Consider the following 16,653-nt stretch of genomic DNA (forward strand, 5'->3'; position numbering starts at 1 on the left):
GAAAACAAAAATCATGGCTCCTTGCAGGAACCTCCCCTTCCCTTCCATTGCTTTTCTGTCCCCCTCCTCTTTCAGGATCTTAACTCCTCCTCTAGGCTCTGGCTATGCCGCCTTACCCTCACAACAGACCTTCCCCTGAACAGCTACCTATGCCTACCTGCAGGGCCCCCCCCGCCCCTCTCCCCACTCTCTGAACTTCCTGCTTATACCTCCTATGGGATATTTATACCATGCCTGTATTTGATCATTTCCACCAGAGCCTCCTCACGTCACATGGAACTGTCTGCTGGGAAGTAGGAGTCACAAGTTTGCTTCCTTCCACAGAGCTCTAATTCTGGAGAATTAGAGCTCATTGACATGAGAGCACAGTGCACCCCAGACCCAGGAGTCCCATCCCTCCCCCCAATAAAAGGAATTCTGGGGGAAGAGAGGTCCCCCATCCCATGCCAGGCCATGGTAAGTTGGGGGCTGAAGCTAGAAATGAAAGGATCCAGTTGGGAGAGCGAAAGCAATCTTGTCACTCCTCAAGCCAATCCAGTTTCAAAATCACCAACTTAGATATGTGAACATGTGGAATTGGGGTAAGAAACTCTTATTAAGCACTAGGAAAACAAAAGGACCCGGCTACTGCCCTCTGGAAGCTTAAATGCCATCTTCAGTTATTTTCTGGACCAAATAATTCTGAACAAACCAAAGGACTCTATAGTATCAGAGAAAGGAAAAAGAGAGGTAGAGACCTACTGGGGAAATCCTTGTCATCAATCAGTCAAGATTTCCTAGCTGAGGTGCATGCCTTTAGTAGCACCAGCTGGGCCAGTCATTCCCCTCGGGGTCAAACAACCAGACCAGGGAAGCCTCAGTCCTTTGCAGAAGTGGCTGAAAAAAAAAAAAAAAAAAGTTCCATTTTTTTTTTTGGAACTCCAGCCTGGCAAAGGGCAGGAAGCCCTGTGTGGGTCAGCTAGCGAAAGAAAAAGAATGCAATACAGCCAGGGGCTCCATCCAGCTCTAGGCCCTCCTCTCCCGGAGCCTAGATTAATGACTGCACACAACAGCAAAGAAACCAAATGTGTACCTCCATCTTCTCTGGATGGATGAGGCAAAGGCCCCAACTGGTTTAGGCAAAGGAAGATACTGAGGCTAGGATTAGATGAAAATCAAAGACTCAAGAACAACAACTCTCTCTGAAAACCCAAAAGTTTTTCTTTTTTTCTTCAAGGGTGGAGAGAACCAGCAGATTTTGCATCTGCTAGGTGAGTAGAGCCTGCACCTAGCAAGAGGTGCTGTGGCGGAAGACAAGAAGTGACAACTTGCTCTCTGGTCTTTTCTCTCCCCTGATGCTGGAGATGGAATCCAGAGCCTCAAACAAACACTACCACTAAACTATCCCCCCAGCTTCCCTCCTCTCCTTTCTCTTCTTCTCTCTTCATCACCCTCTCTTTGCTTCCCCTGACTGCCTCTCCCACTACCACCCCATATACCTTTTCTGGCTCATTTCGAATCATAAGGTTCCTCTTTCCAAAAAGCCCCCGAGAGCCCTTTCTGCAGAGACACCATCTCTCCCAGCTGAGATGGGGCTGTCCCGCAGCGGGCCCCAAGGGAATGGCAGGCCCCCAGAGCACATGACTCCACTTATCCTCTGTGACCCTCTGAGCTAAGACATCAAAGTTCCCATTACAAACCCTCATCCCCTGGCCCAGAACAGTTAACCGTGATTAGGAACTCTCCTCTAACAGAATCAGAAACCTATGAATTAATGGAACTGGGAGGGATGGAGAGGAAGATTAGCTAGTCCAACTCCTACCAAGGCCTGTGAGTAAGATGAGCCTGGCTCAAAGTCATAGCTCATTTCTGGCAGAATTCAGAACTCCTGGGCTCCCAGGCTGGCTGGGCTAGTACTTGACATCGACTCACAGGGCACTTTTCTCAAACCTAACCTGCTAAGCCTTTCTTTCCCTCCTTTCCCTAGTCTAAGCTGGAGCCTGAACTCTTATCTCCAGGACAGCCCATTGAAAGGTTCCTATCTTAGAGCAGTCTTGAGGGCAAGCCAGTTTTCAAGCTTGGTACTTCACACATACCTAGCTATGTTACTTCATAACAAAACTTTCTTTAGTTCCTAGACTCTCCCTGAAATTACCTAAAAGACAATTACCAAAAACACCCTGATTCTAGGGAATTATGAATTAGTTTAAATTTAGATACTATCAGGTGGAAAATGTGTGATTGGGATTGGCGAGGATCTTATAGCCCAAAGGAGTGATAGGGTTGCTCTCACCCTAGAGAGAGGCCCTGGCAGAAATCTCCTTCCTGACCTCCCTGTAGAGGTGAATGCTATACTCTAGGCTAAGGCTCCTCCTCTGCTCCCTCCGCAGCTCCCCACCCCCCACCTCACCAGAGCTAAAGGCATACGAGGATGCCACATTTCAGCTTGCCTTTCTACCCCTCGTTGCTTTCTCCTTGGATTTTATGCCCATTCCTCTTACCCACATCTACCATCACATTTCTTTCCCCAGACAACAATCATAGGGAGAAATGGGTGGTGTTAAAAGCATTTTTCCCCAGAATCACACAGGGTGAGTTCAAATGTCAGATCAGCCACTTAGTGATCAAATGACCTCTAACAAGGTACTCAGGCTCTTCCAACCACTTAGATCTTCCACTTTGATAATAGTAAGTGTGGAAGGGGAGTCCTCTCATCTCTCTTCAGGACTGTTGTAAATGAGTGAAAAAAGCCAGGCACTGGTGCCTCACCCCTGTAATCCTAGCTACTGAGGAGGCTCAGATCTGAGGATCACAGTTCAAAGCCAGCCCAGGCCCCATGAGACTCTTATCTCCAATAAACCACTCAGAAAACTGGAAGTGGTACAGTGGCTCAAGTGGTAGAGTGCTAGCCTTGAGCTGAAGAGCTGAGGGACACCATTCAGGCCCAGAGTTCAAGCCCCATGACCGACAAAAAAAAAAAGTAAAGGGCTGGGAAGGTGGCTCAGTGGTAGAGCGCTTGCCTTGCATGCCTGAGGCCCTGGGTTCGATTCCCCAGCACCACATAAGCAAAAAGAAAAAAGCCGGAAGTGGTGCTGTGGCTCAAGTGGTAGAGGGCTAGCCTTGAGCTGAAGAGCTGAGGGACAGCGCCCAGGCCCAGAGTTTAGGCCCCACGACCGGACCCCCCCCCCCAAAAAAAAGCAAAAAAAAAAGTAAAAGTGAAGCTCCAGTTGGGCGCCGGTGGCTCATCTCTGTAATCCTAGCTACTCAGGAGGCTGAGATCTGAGGATCATGGTTCAAACCACCAGAAAACCGGAAGTGGCACTGTGGTTCAAGTGGTAGAGCAGTAGCCTAGAGCTGAAGACCTCAGAGACTGCCCAGCCTACAGTTCAAGCCCCATGACCAACAAAAAACAAACAAACCAACAAAAAAAAGTGAAGCTCAAGTGGTAGAGCATCAGCCTTGAATGAAAAAGCTGACAAATAGTGCCCAAGCCCTGTACTGACACAAGCCCCAGTTCCAACACACACATACATGCACACACACACACGCGCGCGCGCGCACACACACACACACAGTGAAGAAAGGAAAGTATTTCCCAGGGTCTGGGGAAAGCAAGCATTATTTATCAATCCCCCCCCCCCATCTTCTAGAGCTATACCCAAAAAGCTCTGTATGCCAGAGCCTCCTGCAGCTCCCAAGACTGCAAATCAGCTGAGCACCAAGGTCAAGATCACCATGAAGCCCTCACAGGAATCCCATTCTAGCAGCACTGATGTGCACCTACAGTTTTCTGGGTCAGCGGCCAAGTATTGGACTAATTGCTTTAAGTTATATATCATCCTATGTTGATTGAGCCATTGATTGCTGGAGATGTAGCCCACGACCATGTTCATGCTAAGTAAAGCTCTCTACTGTACATTTAAATGCTACCATGGGGAATTTTCATTTGAAATAATAATAGCACCAGGTACCTGTGATCCTAGCCTACTCAGAAGATTAAGATCTGAGGACTGAGGTCCCAAGCCAGTCTGGACAGGAAACTCCATGAGACTGTTATCTCCAATTAACCACCAAAAAGCCAGAAGTGGAGCTGTGGCTCAAGTAGTAGAGCACCAGCCTTCAGCCAAAAAAAAAAAAAAAAGCTAAAAGACAAGGCCCAGGCCCTGAGTTCAAGCCCCAGTACAGCCAAATACAAATTAATCAATCAATTAAATGCCAACTGTCTCTGAGAAGAGCAATATATTAAATAACTAACACCCCAGGTTAGGTTAATTGGGAGGGTAGAGGAAGACAACACAGAAAGACTCTGCTTAATAAAACAGAGAAGCTAAAGTTCAAAGGGCAGAGGGGTTTATAGAATTAAGCCATGACATAGCCCTTTTCTGTGGTGGATTTCAAGGAGCACATTTTCTCCTTCCTTTTTCTTCCACCAAAACAAATATACCTGGTCCTCCTTAGAAGTAGCAGTACCTGTAAGTGCAGTTACTGAGACTAGCTGGGTTTGTGGAAGGGCCCAGGGCCCAGGCAGCCTCTGCCTTTCGCCGGCTCCAGGGGCGGACACCCTTAACTAGTGCCTAATAGTTCCCCAACAAGTTCCGGGCTTAGAGTTCAGGTAATTAGGCCCTTGGCAATCTCACTTGAGCCAGCCAATAAAACCAAAATACTCTCAGCCTCTCTCCAGGAGGGAGAGAGAAAACACAGGGGAGGGAAGGAGAAAAACTTTTTTTTTTTTTTTTGTCTGTGTGCCAGTCTGGGACTTGAACTCAAAAATCTAAACACTGTCTCTGAGCTTTTTGGTGGTTAGTAGGTGGTAAGACTCTCACAGACTTTCCTGCTGGGGCTGGCTTCAATCCTTAGATCTCAGCCTCCTGAGTAACTAGGATTTCAGGTGTGAGCCACAGTACCTGGCTAGAAAAACTTTTTTAAATGCTGAATTCTGGTCTTGACACTCAGAAGAGAGTCTGCAAATGAACCACTCTAAACACCACCCACTATTCCATCCACAACCATAATTGTTCCTGTTTCCACAGAATTCTGGTGTCTATCTGCCACCAGAATTCAAGGTGACAGTAAAACCCTGTGACACTGCAGCCTGAATGGGAATCAGGCAGGGAGGGCCTATACTTGTATTGGTCTTTCCCAAGCAAAATCCCTTTCATGGCAGAGAAGAAAAGCAAAGGTCCCAGAATCCCACCACACACTGGGGAGACACAATCACCCCAAAAGTCTAAAAAAAATTCCAGAATGTTAGAGAGCAATGAAGTGACTCAGTACTCTGCTGTGTATCACTACTAGCTAATTCAACCAATGTCTGGGTTCCTACAGAATAGAGACCATTCCTTAATCAATTCCAGATTGTCATAGTGCCTTGCAGATGCCCAAAAAGGATCCCAACTAGGGTCTCCCTAGTCTCTGTAAATAATAAACATTAATATTTCTTGTTTATGTATATGATCATGCCAGAATGGCATATAGAACCATACTAGGCCTGTTTTACTGTACTATCTCAATTCACACCTAGGACACACAAGGAAGAAAGGTATTTCTGTCACATAGCTTCTTAACAGCTGCCACTTGTTGAGTTTTTGTTAGGAGTCTAGTATAAGTACTCTATGAAGATTCTCTAATTTTTCCCATGGGTAGGTAGTGTTATCTTAATTTAATAATAAAACAGACAAAGAAATTCCAAAGTCTGCTCAAAGTCACATTGACGTTTAATAAATATTCTTATTTTGTTTCATTTGTTTACTTATATTTTTGTGCCAGTACTGGGACTTGAACTCAGGGCCTGGGTGCTGTTCCTTAGCTTTTGTGCTCAATGCTGATGCTCTACCATTTGAGCCACACCTTCAACTTTTGGCTTTGTGTTGGTTAACTGGACGTAAGAGTCTCATGGACTTTTCTGCCTGTCTGGCTTTTAACCATGATGTTTAAACCCCAGCCTCCTGAGTAGGATTACAGGTGTGAGCCACCAGTGTCCAGTGAATACTTAGTATTTAATGGCATGGCAAACTCCCATTCGATTTGATTAATTAGTAGGACGGAGGGAAGAACCCTGCTCTGAAAACTTCTATGCAATCCTGCCCAGCGGGTAAGAAGACCCTAGTGCAAGCCAGCTGGCTCCTTAAGAGCAACCAGTCCAGCTAGGCTCCGAGGGTCCCCCGCAGACCAGCTCTGGAGGGCAACTCTCTTCCGTTGCCAGTGGGACCCTGGAAGGTTTCAAGGATCCCAAGTTGCTCCCACTGCCTCTGCCTTTCGCCACGCAGGCCCCCACGAAACAGGCCTAGATGGGGCTTCCAGCTTTTCCAGCTCTGCGTCCCCTCCTGGGAAGAGATTCGACAGGTGGAAAGTGGGTGCGCTTTGGAGTCTTTGCGAGTTAAGCTGGGCGGCCGGAGGCCTGTCACTTCCTTCCCACCACCCTCGCAGGTTGAGCTCTGCCTCGCGCGGGGAAACAGGGGCACTGCACTCCATCTTGAACCTGCCGCCTGGCCAGGACTTCAGGACCTCGCGGCTGTCCCAGCCCTGGGCAGGAACCCGCAGAGACAACGGAACCATGTCCCCTGCAAACACCCGCAGCCTCTCACGTGCACGGGCAGCAGGAAGCGCCCCCGAGGGGCTGGGGCTGGGACTGGCGAGCGCAGCCCCGGCGGTCCTCCCTTCCCCGCCCCGCCCCTACAGCCGGGCTCTCGGGCCAGAGGCCCAAGCCGCTGGCTAATGTTTCACGCCCCCCCACCCCTCGTCCCTGGGTGACGCTACAGCCTGTGCGGTTCCTTTAAAGGCTGCGGGTTCCGTTCTCCTTTCCTTTTCCACCGGTTGCCAAAATATGCAAATCCAGGGACCGGAATCTGCAGCCAAATAGAGAAAGAGAAGGGGCGCGGCCGGCGCGTCACCGGATCCGCTCCTTGTATGGCTCTTCCCGGCTTGGCCCGCCGCCCCGCGACCCTCCCTGCAGCCGCGAGGCCCCTCCCGCGCCGTGCCCGGCTCACACCGCCGCCCACGCCCCCCCGACCGGCCGCCCCTCCTCCCCCTGCCGGGAGGGACTCGGGGGCGGGAGGCTCTGCACGCCCCGATTCCGGCTGGAGCCCGGGACCGCTGCCGCGCGCCGCGCGGGCGGAGGAGAGCCCGGGGGCGCTGGGCCTCCCCGGCACAGGAATGGGGAGCCTTGGCTGGAGAGGAGACGGGGGAGGCAGAAAGGGGGCTCACGGGCAGCGGGAATCCCTCTTTCATAAGAACTAGAGAGGATCCGGGGGCCGGGGCCTCCCATCCTCCGCTCTCCGCCGCGGGAGCGAGGCTGTCATCCACCCCCACCCCGTCGCGCAGCTCCGGAGTTCCTCCCACACGTTCCCAGCCCGCGTGGACCTCCCACGGTGCGGGGCCGGGGTGGGGATCCTCTCCTCCTCCTTGTCAACAACCACCCCCAGCTCCCCAGATGCACGTCCCCCCCCCCCAACCCCGCGTCTGCAGCGGGGGACGCGGGATTCACCGCGCCCACACGGCCACTAAGGAGGGAATCCTCCCCCGCCCAGCCGGTGCGACTCGGGGTCGCGCCTCTGCGCCCCCCTCTCCTCTCCCCCTCATCGCCTGCGGCCGGGCCGCGCGCGCCTCGGGGAACACATCAGCCGCCCCCGGGATCCGCTGCGGCTCCGAGAAGTGACTGCGCTCCGGCTCGGCACACAGGCCGCCCTTGACTTCAGGGCGCCGGCAGGCAGCACTGAGGACAGCCCTGTGGAGGCGAGGGGGGTGGGTAGAGACTTGGGGAGGCCGCTGTGGTGGCTCAGAGACCGTGGGTAACTCAGCGGGCCCTGAGCAGGCAGCCCTGGATAGATAGCGACGGAGCCCGGGCCCGCTGGGCCCTCCTGCCATCCTGTGGCCAAAGGGGTTGCTTTGGAACTGTCAGGGAATTTACCAGGGATTTGTTTGGTGCACGTGTTTTCTATCCCCAGAACTTTATTCCTTCGTCTTCAACATCAAAACCTTACATCTTGGACCCCCCCCCCACCCTCGCCCCTAGATGTCTCTGGGGTTCCTGTCTCCCGCGCCAAGGTTGGGCTGCTCCAAATCCACCGGCCACTGGGTTCAGCTGGGAGTCAACGCGGGGTCACGGGCGCGTGGAGGGGCCGAGACTGTGGGCGGCGAATCAGGGTGAAGTCACACACAAGTTATTGGGGTGCTGAACCAAGGGCCCTCCGCAAAGGGAAGTATGCTTAGCCTGTCAGTCACCGCAGGGCCCCGGGTGCAGGGGGCGCTGCGGGAGCAGAATGGGGCGCACACCTTCCGGGTGTCCCCGGGCTGTCAGGGGGCTGGAGCCAGGAGTATCCAACTTACTTTTTGCTTGAGGGTGCTAAAGGCCAATGCAAACTCCGCCATGAAGCCCCCCCCCCAACTCGCTAATGCAACCCTCAAATAAGCATTCATCCATCCTTGGTTGCTGTGTTTTTTATTTAAACTGCGCTGCACGGCGCGCACTTGGCGTTCCGCGGCGTCCTCTTTCATCTCTCCTTTTTTCCTTTCTTTTCTATTTGTTTCTTTCTTTTTTTCAAGAGTGGCTAGCGGATCGGGCGCTGCACACTGGCCGCGGCCCGCTTCCTGCTTTCTAATGTTCCATTGTGAGGAGCTTCCATTGTGACGTCGCGCCCCTTCGGCTGGGCTTTGTCTGTCCATATATGGGCAGCTACGTCACGGAGCTTTCCCGGGGCTCGGATAAATAGACTGGTGGAGTTCCCTGGTTGGGAGCTTTTGGGCAGCAGTGAGCTTGCTAGGAAGCGGCGGGGCTGGTGGTGGTGGTGGTGGCAGCGGCGGCGGCGGCGGCGGCGGCAGCGGCAGCGGCAGCGGCGGTGGCAACGGCGACGGCGGCGGCGGCGGCGGCGGCAAATCGGGGGGCGGGGGGGCGGCGAGCGCGTGTCTGTTTGTGAGATCAATACAGAGGCCGCATCCGACCCCCCTCGAGCCGAGATTTCCCCCAGCCCAGCCCCCACCCCCCCTCCCCGTACACACCCCACCCCCCACCAGGACCAAGCCTCACACGGCACCAGCAGAGGCACCCAAGAGGATTACCCCCTTTGCCCCCCTCTTACCCACCCCACCCCCCAAAAAAGAGAAGATCCCCTCCCCTGGCCCACCCCTTCCCCTCTTCCCTCCCCCCTCCCCCCCGAACTTTCCCTCTCGCATGCTTTTCCTCTGCACCACGGATCGCCTCTCGGATGCCGCTTGCCTGGAAGCTGCGTTAGGAGCGAGCGGCGGCAGCGGCGGCGGCGGCGGCAGCTCGGGAGTGCTATGACCGGCAAACTCGCCGAGAAGCTGCCGGTGACCATGAGCAGTTTGCTAAACCAACTGCCTGACAATCTGTACCCCGAGGAGATCCCCAGCGCGCTCAACCTCTTCTCCGGCAGCAGCGACTCGGTAGCCCATTACAATCAGATGGCTACAGGTAAGGGCGGCCGGGAGGCAGCGAGGAAGGAACGAGGGAGGAGGAGGAGGAGGCTGCGAGCAGCGATCGCTGGAAGGATGCATGGATGCATGGATGGATGCATGGATGGATGGATGAATGGATGGATGGATGGATGGATGGAAAGATGGGGGGGCGCACTTGAAATTTTCCGGGGGGCGAGTTGCTTTTCCCACCCACTCCTCCCGCCCTCCCCGATCGGAAAGGCTTGGTTGGCGACGCCACCGTAGAGGCTTCGGTTCTCCCGAGTGGGGGCAGCCGCCGATCGGAGGGAGGTAGGTGCGAGCGGCTCAGGGGTTCTCCCTCCCCACGCAGGGGACCCGATCGCTGGGCTGAGCGCAAGGCGTGGTGCTGTCGCCCCCTTTCTCGGGAGGAGCCCAGCGTCGTTTTCACCCGCGCTCTCCCCTCCTTACTCCCTCAGCCTCCCACCCGGGATGGAGCCATGTGCGGCGTGGAGTCCCCGCGGTGGGAGAGGTACTGCGACGCTGCCTTTCAGGGCGTTCAGCAAAGCCGTGGGGGTGTGGGGACGGCGGGGAGAAGGAGGGGGCGAGCCTGGGGAGGGGCTGCGGGGGGCTCTGCCACAGGGGGCGATTCCGGGGATCAGGGAATGTGGGGGGGGGGAAGCTTGGGATGGGCGGCCGCTGTCGACATGCAGAGACACCGGCCGGTTTTCCGCCACCCTCCCCCCTCCCTAGTTGGAGGCAGGTTTACCACCCCCCCCCTTTGCGCACAAGCTGCAAGCTCCTTCAGGCCGGAGGAGGCTGGGGCCGGGGGCGGCGATGGGAGAGCTCCCTTGGCGGGCGGCACCCCTTCTGCGCTCCGAGCGAGGACAAAGCGTCGAAGCGCTCTGGGTCCGAGACCCGGGCGCAGCGCGAGTAAGGGCATCGCCGGGGCGGAAAAAATAAATAAATAAAAAGCGCGGCGTCCCGGAGTGGAGACAGGGCCGGGGGAAGAGGCCGAGTTTTGTGCACTGGAGAGCGACAGCCCGGCGCGCTCCGGGTCTGCAACTACCTGTAGCTGGCTTACCTGCCCGCCCCACCTCGGGAAGAACAACAATGCTTCTGGCGGGAGCGCGCGCGCGCGTGTGTGCGTGTGTGGTACGTGAGTGTGTGCGCGGCGTGTGCGGTGTGTGTGCCGAAGCCACTCCACACCCCGATCCGTAGTATTTTTTGCTGTATCCAGGTTGCGCCAGGGAGCGCGGCACCGCCCGCTTTGCGCCGGGCTCAGCCTTCCTCTTTACCCCGCGCGCTGCGCACTCCAGTCGGCCGCACCCTCCGCACCTGGGCGAAGGATCTGGGCGCCGCGGCCTGGAGCCGGCTCGGCTTCACTCACCCCTCCCCTCTCTCCCCCGCTCTCCGCAGAGAATGTGATGGACATCGGTCTGACCAACGAGAAGCCCAACCCGGAACTCTCTTACTCGGGCTCTTTCCAGCCAGCCCCTGGCAACAAGACCGTGACCTACTTGGGAAAGTTCGCTTTCGACTCCCCTTCCAACTGGTGCCAGGACAACATCATTAGCCTCATGAGCGCCGGCATCTTGGGGGTGCCCCCGGCCTCAGGGGCGCTCAGCACGCAGACGTCCACAGCCAGCATGGTGCAGCCGCCGCAGGGCGACGTGGAGGCCATGTATCCAGCGCTGCCCCCCTACTCCAACTGCGGCGACCTTTATTCGGAGCCCGTGTCTTTCCACGACCCCCAGGGCAACCCTGGGCTCGCCTATTCCCCCCAGGATTACCAATCGGCCAAGCCAGCCTTGGACAGCAATCTCTTCCCCATGATTCCTGACTACAACCTGTACCACCACCCCAACGACATGAGCTCCATTCCGGAGCACAAGCCTTTCCAAGGCATGGACCCCATCCGGGTCAATCCACCCCCAATTACTCCTCTGGAAACCATCAAGGCGTTCAAAGACAAGCAGATCCACCCCGGCTTCGGCAGCCTGCCCCAGCCGCCACTCACGCTCAAGCCTATTAGGCCCCGCAAGTACCCCAACCGGCCTAGCAAGACCCCGCTCCACGAGAGGCCCCACGCGTGCCCGGCGGAGGGCTGCGACCGCCGCTTCAGCCGCTCGGACGAGCTGACCCGGCACCTGCGCATCCACACGGGCCACAAGCCCTTCCAGTGCCGGATCTGCATGCGGAGCTTCAGCCGGAGCGATCACCTCACCACGCACATCCGTACGCATACGGGCGAGAAGCCCTTTGCCTGCGAGTTCTGCGGGCGCAAGTTTGCGCGCAGCGACGAGCGCAAACGCCACGCCAAGATCCACCTCAAGCAGAAGGAGAAGAAGGCGGAGAAGGGGGGTGCGCCCTCTGCATCCTCGGCGCCCACCGTGGCCTTGGCCCCCGTGGTCACCACCTGCGCCTGAGGCTCGGGCCCCCAGATCCCCTCTTTTCCCTTCCAGTGCCTCCTAGCTGCAAGGCTGAAAGCAGCGGGAAAGCCAGCCACGGAAGCGCAGGGGCCGCGCCCTGGCCTCTCCCTGGACGTGCGGCCCCTAGCTTCCCTTCGATGCCCCCCTATTCCCACCCTTTCACGTCGGCCAGCAGTCGGGGGCTAGGGCTGGAGGCGCCTTCCTCTCTCCTCCGCGCCCCCCCCCACCTTAGCCAAGGCTTGGGGGCGGAAAGGTGGCGTCTAGCCCGCTTTGTTCAGTTAGGATCGCCTTGATCCTGGGGCCGCTGGGCCGCGCCAAGGACCTGCGGGGGGCTGAAGGCGGGGCCCACCTAACCCTCGCTCAACCCAAGCACCTCAGTGTTTCCCCGTACCTCCCAGGGTTTCCCCCTCAAAGACCGGAGAGGGGGAAGGGTAAGGAGCGCACCAAAGCGCAGAGCTTGCTACCGGCCCCGCACGCGCGCCCCGCGCGCGCCTGAGTGCGGGGGATGCGCGCAAGTGGTGTGCGTGCTCGCGCGCGCGTGTGTGTGTTGTGTATCTGTGTGTGTGTGTGCGCGCGCGCGCGTGTGTGAGACTCTTGAGCTGAACTGGGCTGTGTCTGCCCCAAACTCCCCACTTCGGGTCTCCAAGCCGCCGTGGGGGGAGGGGCCTGGGGGGGAGGGGATGTCCCAGGCTGGGGGTCTGCACGTGGCCGGAGTAGATGGTCGTCCATCTGCTCTGAAATAATGTTTCTTCCAGAAATGCCTCGGACAATGCCGTCGCGGTGCTACTGCCGCTTCGGGTTTGACCCCTCAGAGCCCTTCTTTCCGAGCGCTTCCCTGTTGGTCCGGGGTGGGGCGGGGTTGGGGGGGGGCAGTTTAACCTGCGGGGAGAAAAAGAGCCACCATCACTGAGCCTGCCTTTAAAAAAGTATTTCCTCACCCCACTTCTCAAAATATGTTGAGTTTGCCCTCTGTCTTTCCCCCTTCTTCTCTCCTCTCAGCTTGTCCTGTTTCTCAAGATCTTTTTTTTCCCAGATAGGCAGGCCTCAACCAACCACCCATCTACTTTCCTCTCCTTCCCATGTCTCCTTCCTACCATTCATGAGAAAGATGGCTCTGTTCTTTTGCCCTCTGTCATTACCAACAGAACAGGTAGAAGTTATATGTTTATGATTTGTATGTGCATGGTCACACACATGCACATATATGACCTGCACACAATTTGTACTCCTAGCAGTCAACTCTCTAAGGTACGTGGTTATCCAGTGCAGTGCACTGGGATAAAGAGAACTTGTAGGCATATGCAGCTTTAAATGATTTATTTTTTATGAAAATGTTAACTGATGAGATTATATCTACATACATACGCATATGTGTATATGGATATATAGGCACACATACCTGTATGTGTGTGTATGTATGCATTCACCTCTCTCTGTCCAAATTGTCCTCAAAGATACATGGGGATTTTGGCATTAATCCATGCTGATGAATGAGGCGTTTCTGTCCAGTCTCACCTTCTCCCTGCCCTACCTCACCTCTTCTCAGGCACCCCTCTTCCCCAGCAGTCCTGCCCAGCCCTTCCTCACACAGGGTGGCCCTTTTGAAGTGGAGACGTTGGGGAGGGTGCTCTGTGACATGGCTTCCAGCACAGTCCTGACTGAATGTACTGTTCCCTATTAGCGTCATTTCTCCTGTGGCCAGTAAGCTGCCCAGAGAGAAGGAACAAAAGTCTGGAGTTTACAGAATGTCTGTTTTTAAAGTCACTTTATGCATTTCCCACTTTTTTTTTTTTAAATAAAAAAGCACCGTTTTTTTGTTGGTTTTTTTTTTTTTGGTGGTGGATAAATAATGCTAAAAGGACTCTAGTGAAAAGGGAAGGGGGAAAAAAGAGCAAAGGATTGTGAATTTCCAGGTACTTGGGCTTTTTGTAGAAGGAGAGATGATGAAGTTTACCAGGAGGGCCCATATTTTTTCAGTGGAAGGGTAAAGTCTTTCTTTGCAGATACAGTATTTTGCTGAATACTTTTTATAATGTGATGATTATTTAAAAAACAAATTTTGGTCACTTCAAAGCTGGAAGGAGGGATCAAATATCCTTAAATATTTTTTCCTTGCTCCTTCTGGATTATGCATGTCACTGCATGATAACTCTGAGTTTTCCTTTGTTTTAATAAAACTGTTCTCAGACATTTAAGCTAAACTAAGAGAAAAATAACTTTGTTGCCAAAAGGTTGTGCTATCCAGATTTTTTTATATGTCTGCATGTTTTAAGAACCAACAAAAGAAAATGCACTCTAATTTATGTGAATTGAGAGGGAAAAAAATAATCGGGTTTTAAACAGGAAAACCTACGGGGAATGATATTTTTTGAAAGACTTTTGTATAAAGTTGAGTACTTAGAAAAAGACAAACCAGATGTAATATATTTTGTGGATGTTTTTATTTCTTGGATTTATAGTACCTTATACTAAGGTTTAAAAAATGCTTGATATTGTGAAGAGGTGAAATTCTTCACCAACATTTCATTTGCTCTGTCACATTGTTATGCCAATATAATAGTTAATGAAAACAGCATTTTTAAAAACCGAAATATTGAAATGGTGTAATGTTGTACCATTTGCACTGTGAGCAAATGCCAATACAGTAAATATATTGTGTTTGCTGACAATCAGCTGGCCTTTAAATCTCCTTATTTTATTTCCTGTTTTCATAGCATAAAATTTTTGGTTTGGCCTGGTTTTTGTTGTTGTTGTTTTTTGTCTTGTTTTGTTTTGGCTGGTGGTTTGTTTGATAGGTGGTTATGCCTGGTTTTGCTGTTCTTGCTCTGAAAACTCTCGGTGGAAATGTGGAACCCCGTGTCCCTGGAAGTTGGTCAGAATTTTGTGCAGATTCTGGTGTTTCAAATCCAGTTTTGAACACTTTCTGGGTGTCTGAGAGACTAGGATTCCATTCTGCCCTTCTGTGAGTCTCATGCTCTCAGAAAAATTAGGTGAACAGGTTGAATAAATTCATGGGAGTCAGAGCTAGTAGTGTCTAGACTTTTCTAGAATCTTCTGGAACTTCTCTTCTTTCAAATCAGTAAAGCACCTGGCTTGTGAACTGATTTTGTGATGGTCTTAGGGTACTCAGGAACAGGACCCTGAAGGCCTCTACAGCCATACTGAGTAATTCTCTTGCTTAAGAAGCTTTTGAAGTCTGAAAAACAGGTGGAGACTTGACAGGGGTTCTTCAGAGTTGGCAAGATAACCAGAGAGATTTTGAAGCTCTTTTGTGGTCAGATAATTTGCGGGGGGGGGGGGGGGGGATGGAATCAGGTTTTAAAGTTCTACAACTTTAATTCCACTTGGACAGGACTTTCCTAGGCCTCACTACTAGTCTGTGCCTGGAAAAGATTCTGCTGGGAAAACATCTCTTATGACTGACCCAGAGGGAAGAAAGGACAACACATAGGGAAAGTTTTGTAGAGTCAACCTGTCACATCTTAGGTATGATTTCTATCTCCCATGAAGGCCATGTTTCCCCTGCCCCACAAGCTATCTTTCCCAGATCATTCCTTATCTGTAACTGACCTTACTGGCCAGCCTAGCGCGCTCTCCATTGCTCTTAAGGAAATTCATGTCCTTCACCTTTTACATCTGCAGCTCCATCCTCCTCCCTTGCCTTTCTCCCTGTAGTATTCAGAATCTTGTCTTTGTGAAGCTATTCCTGGATCAGTCTCTGGACTAGTCTTCTCTCCCTTCCTTTCTTCTTGCCTACCCAATAGAAAATCTACCTCTGCTTCCCTGCTTTGTGTCTAGCATTTAATCTGCCTCACCAAAGTCTAAAGCCTTGATGTATCACAGGGGGCTATAAAAATATGATGGTCAATGTTTCAGCCCCTAAGTTGCCAATCAGGTCAGCCCAAAGTCACAAAAACGTTGTGTCCCTGCTTTGAGACTGCCCTGATTACTTGCCCAGAACAGGCTCATCACGGTGAGAAATATGAGTGATATTTCTGGTTGGTTATAGTTACCAAGGAGTTGAAGCCAGACTTGGGTGGAGGAGGTGGGCTGTGGCCTTAGAAAAGAATGTTTTTGAAGAGATGAATAAAGAGAATGCAATATGGAACCTTAAATCCTTGTACCCACACAATTCTAGGTCACTGGCTGCCATCTTGAATTCTTTTCTCTCATCTCATGGAACAAAGAATTCCAAATTGTAGCTTTATAGGCAGGCACATAGAGATAGAAAAAAAAAAAAAAAAAAAGAGGAGAGAATCCAAGATGGCCAAAAAGCTCTAGTAACTGAACCTATAATCCATCTCTGCTAAACTGTTTCCTTCCAAATTTCAGTGTCATTTTTCCAGTGAATATTATCAGCTGAAGATACAATTACTGGGTGTCTTCATAGTTAGCATCCTGCTCCACCTGTATCTTCTCCAATCAAACCAGACCTTCAGAGTTACACTTTTGTCAACAGTGTACTATGTAGCAGGATTAACAAACTCATTTCCTATTGGTGGGTCTTACTCAACCCAACCTGGTACAACTATTGGGTTACTTGGCAATATGGCAGGCCGCCGGGCTGGCACCAACCCCTTGTGGTGTAATCACTGATTCACACACTTTGTAGCTAGATAAGGCTATCCCAGATAGCATCATACCAGCTACCCAACCTGCCTGGGTTTTGTAAATACAGAGAGAGGAGACTCAACCCTGAAACTTAAGGATGAAAAAGAGATAGTGAAGGAAGGAGCTAGATGGGGCTTCCAGGAGGAATGGATGGAGTCTTGGCACTAAGAGGCCCTGGAGCAAAAGCAGGCCTAAAAGAATAGATGAAATAGAAGTATAGCTCTTTCCAAACAATATCTGAGGT

The 16,653-nt window shown here is 52.7% G+C and overlaps 1 protein-coding gene across 2 annotated transcripts; it reads left to right on the plus strand.

Annotated features, from left to right (window-relative positions):
• Positions 1-9,134: 9,134 nt before the first annotated feature.
• Positions 9,135-12,481, plus strand: Egr3 (early growth response 3). Of its 2 annotated transcripts, XM_042667244.1 has the most exons (3): positions 9,336-9,406; positions 9,846-9,898; positions 10,786-12,481. In XM_042667244.1, exons 2-3 carry the CDS (start codon positions 9,859-9,861, stop codon positions 11,793-11,795), a joined length of 1,050 nt encoding a protein of 349 aa, XP_042523178.1. In that variant the 5' UTR covers positions 9,336-9,406; positions 9,846-9,858; the 3' UTR covers positions 11,796-12,481. The 2 variants fall into 2 exon arrangements, with proteins under 2 accessions (XP_042523177.1, XP_042523178.1); XM_042667243.1 differs by lacking the exon at positions 9,846-9,898 and having other exon boundaries at positions 9,135-9,406.
• The last annotated feature ends 4,172 nt before the right edge of the window (positions 12,482-16,653 follow it).

The sequence above is a fragment of the Dipodomys spectabilis genome, unplaced genomic scaffold, assembly GCF_019054845.1.
Source record: "Dipodomys spectabilis isolate Male_0828 unplaced genomic scaffold, ASM1905484v1 ptg000380l, whole genome shotgun sequence".
NCBI lineage: Eukaryota > Metazoa > Chordata > Mammalia > Rodentia > Heteromyidae > Dipodomys > Dipodomys spectabilis.

Excerpts from the sequence above, each read along its gene's own strand:
- Egr3 (XM_042667243.1), top strand. The coding sequence starts at position 9,253 with ATGACCGGCAAACTCGCCGAGAAGCTGCCGGTGACCATGAGCAGTTTG. Across the intron at positions 9,407-10,785 it reads TTACAATCAGATGGCTACAG|AGAATGTGATGGACATCGGT; the intron begins GTAAGGGCGGCC and ends CGCTCTCCGCAG.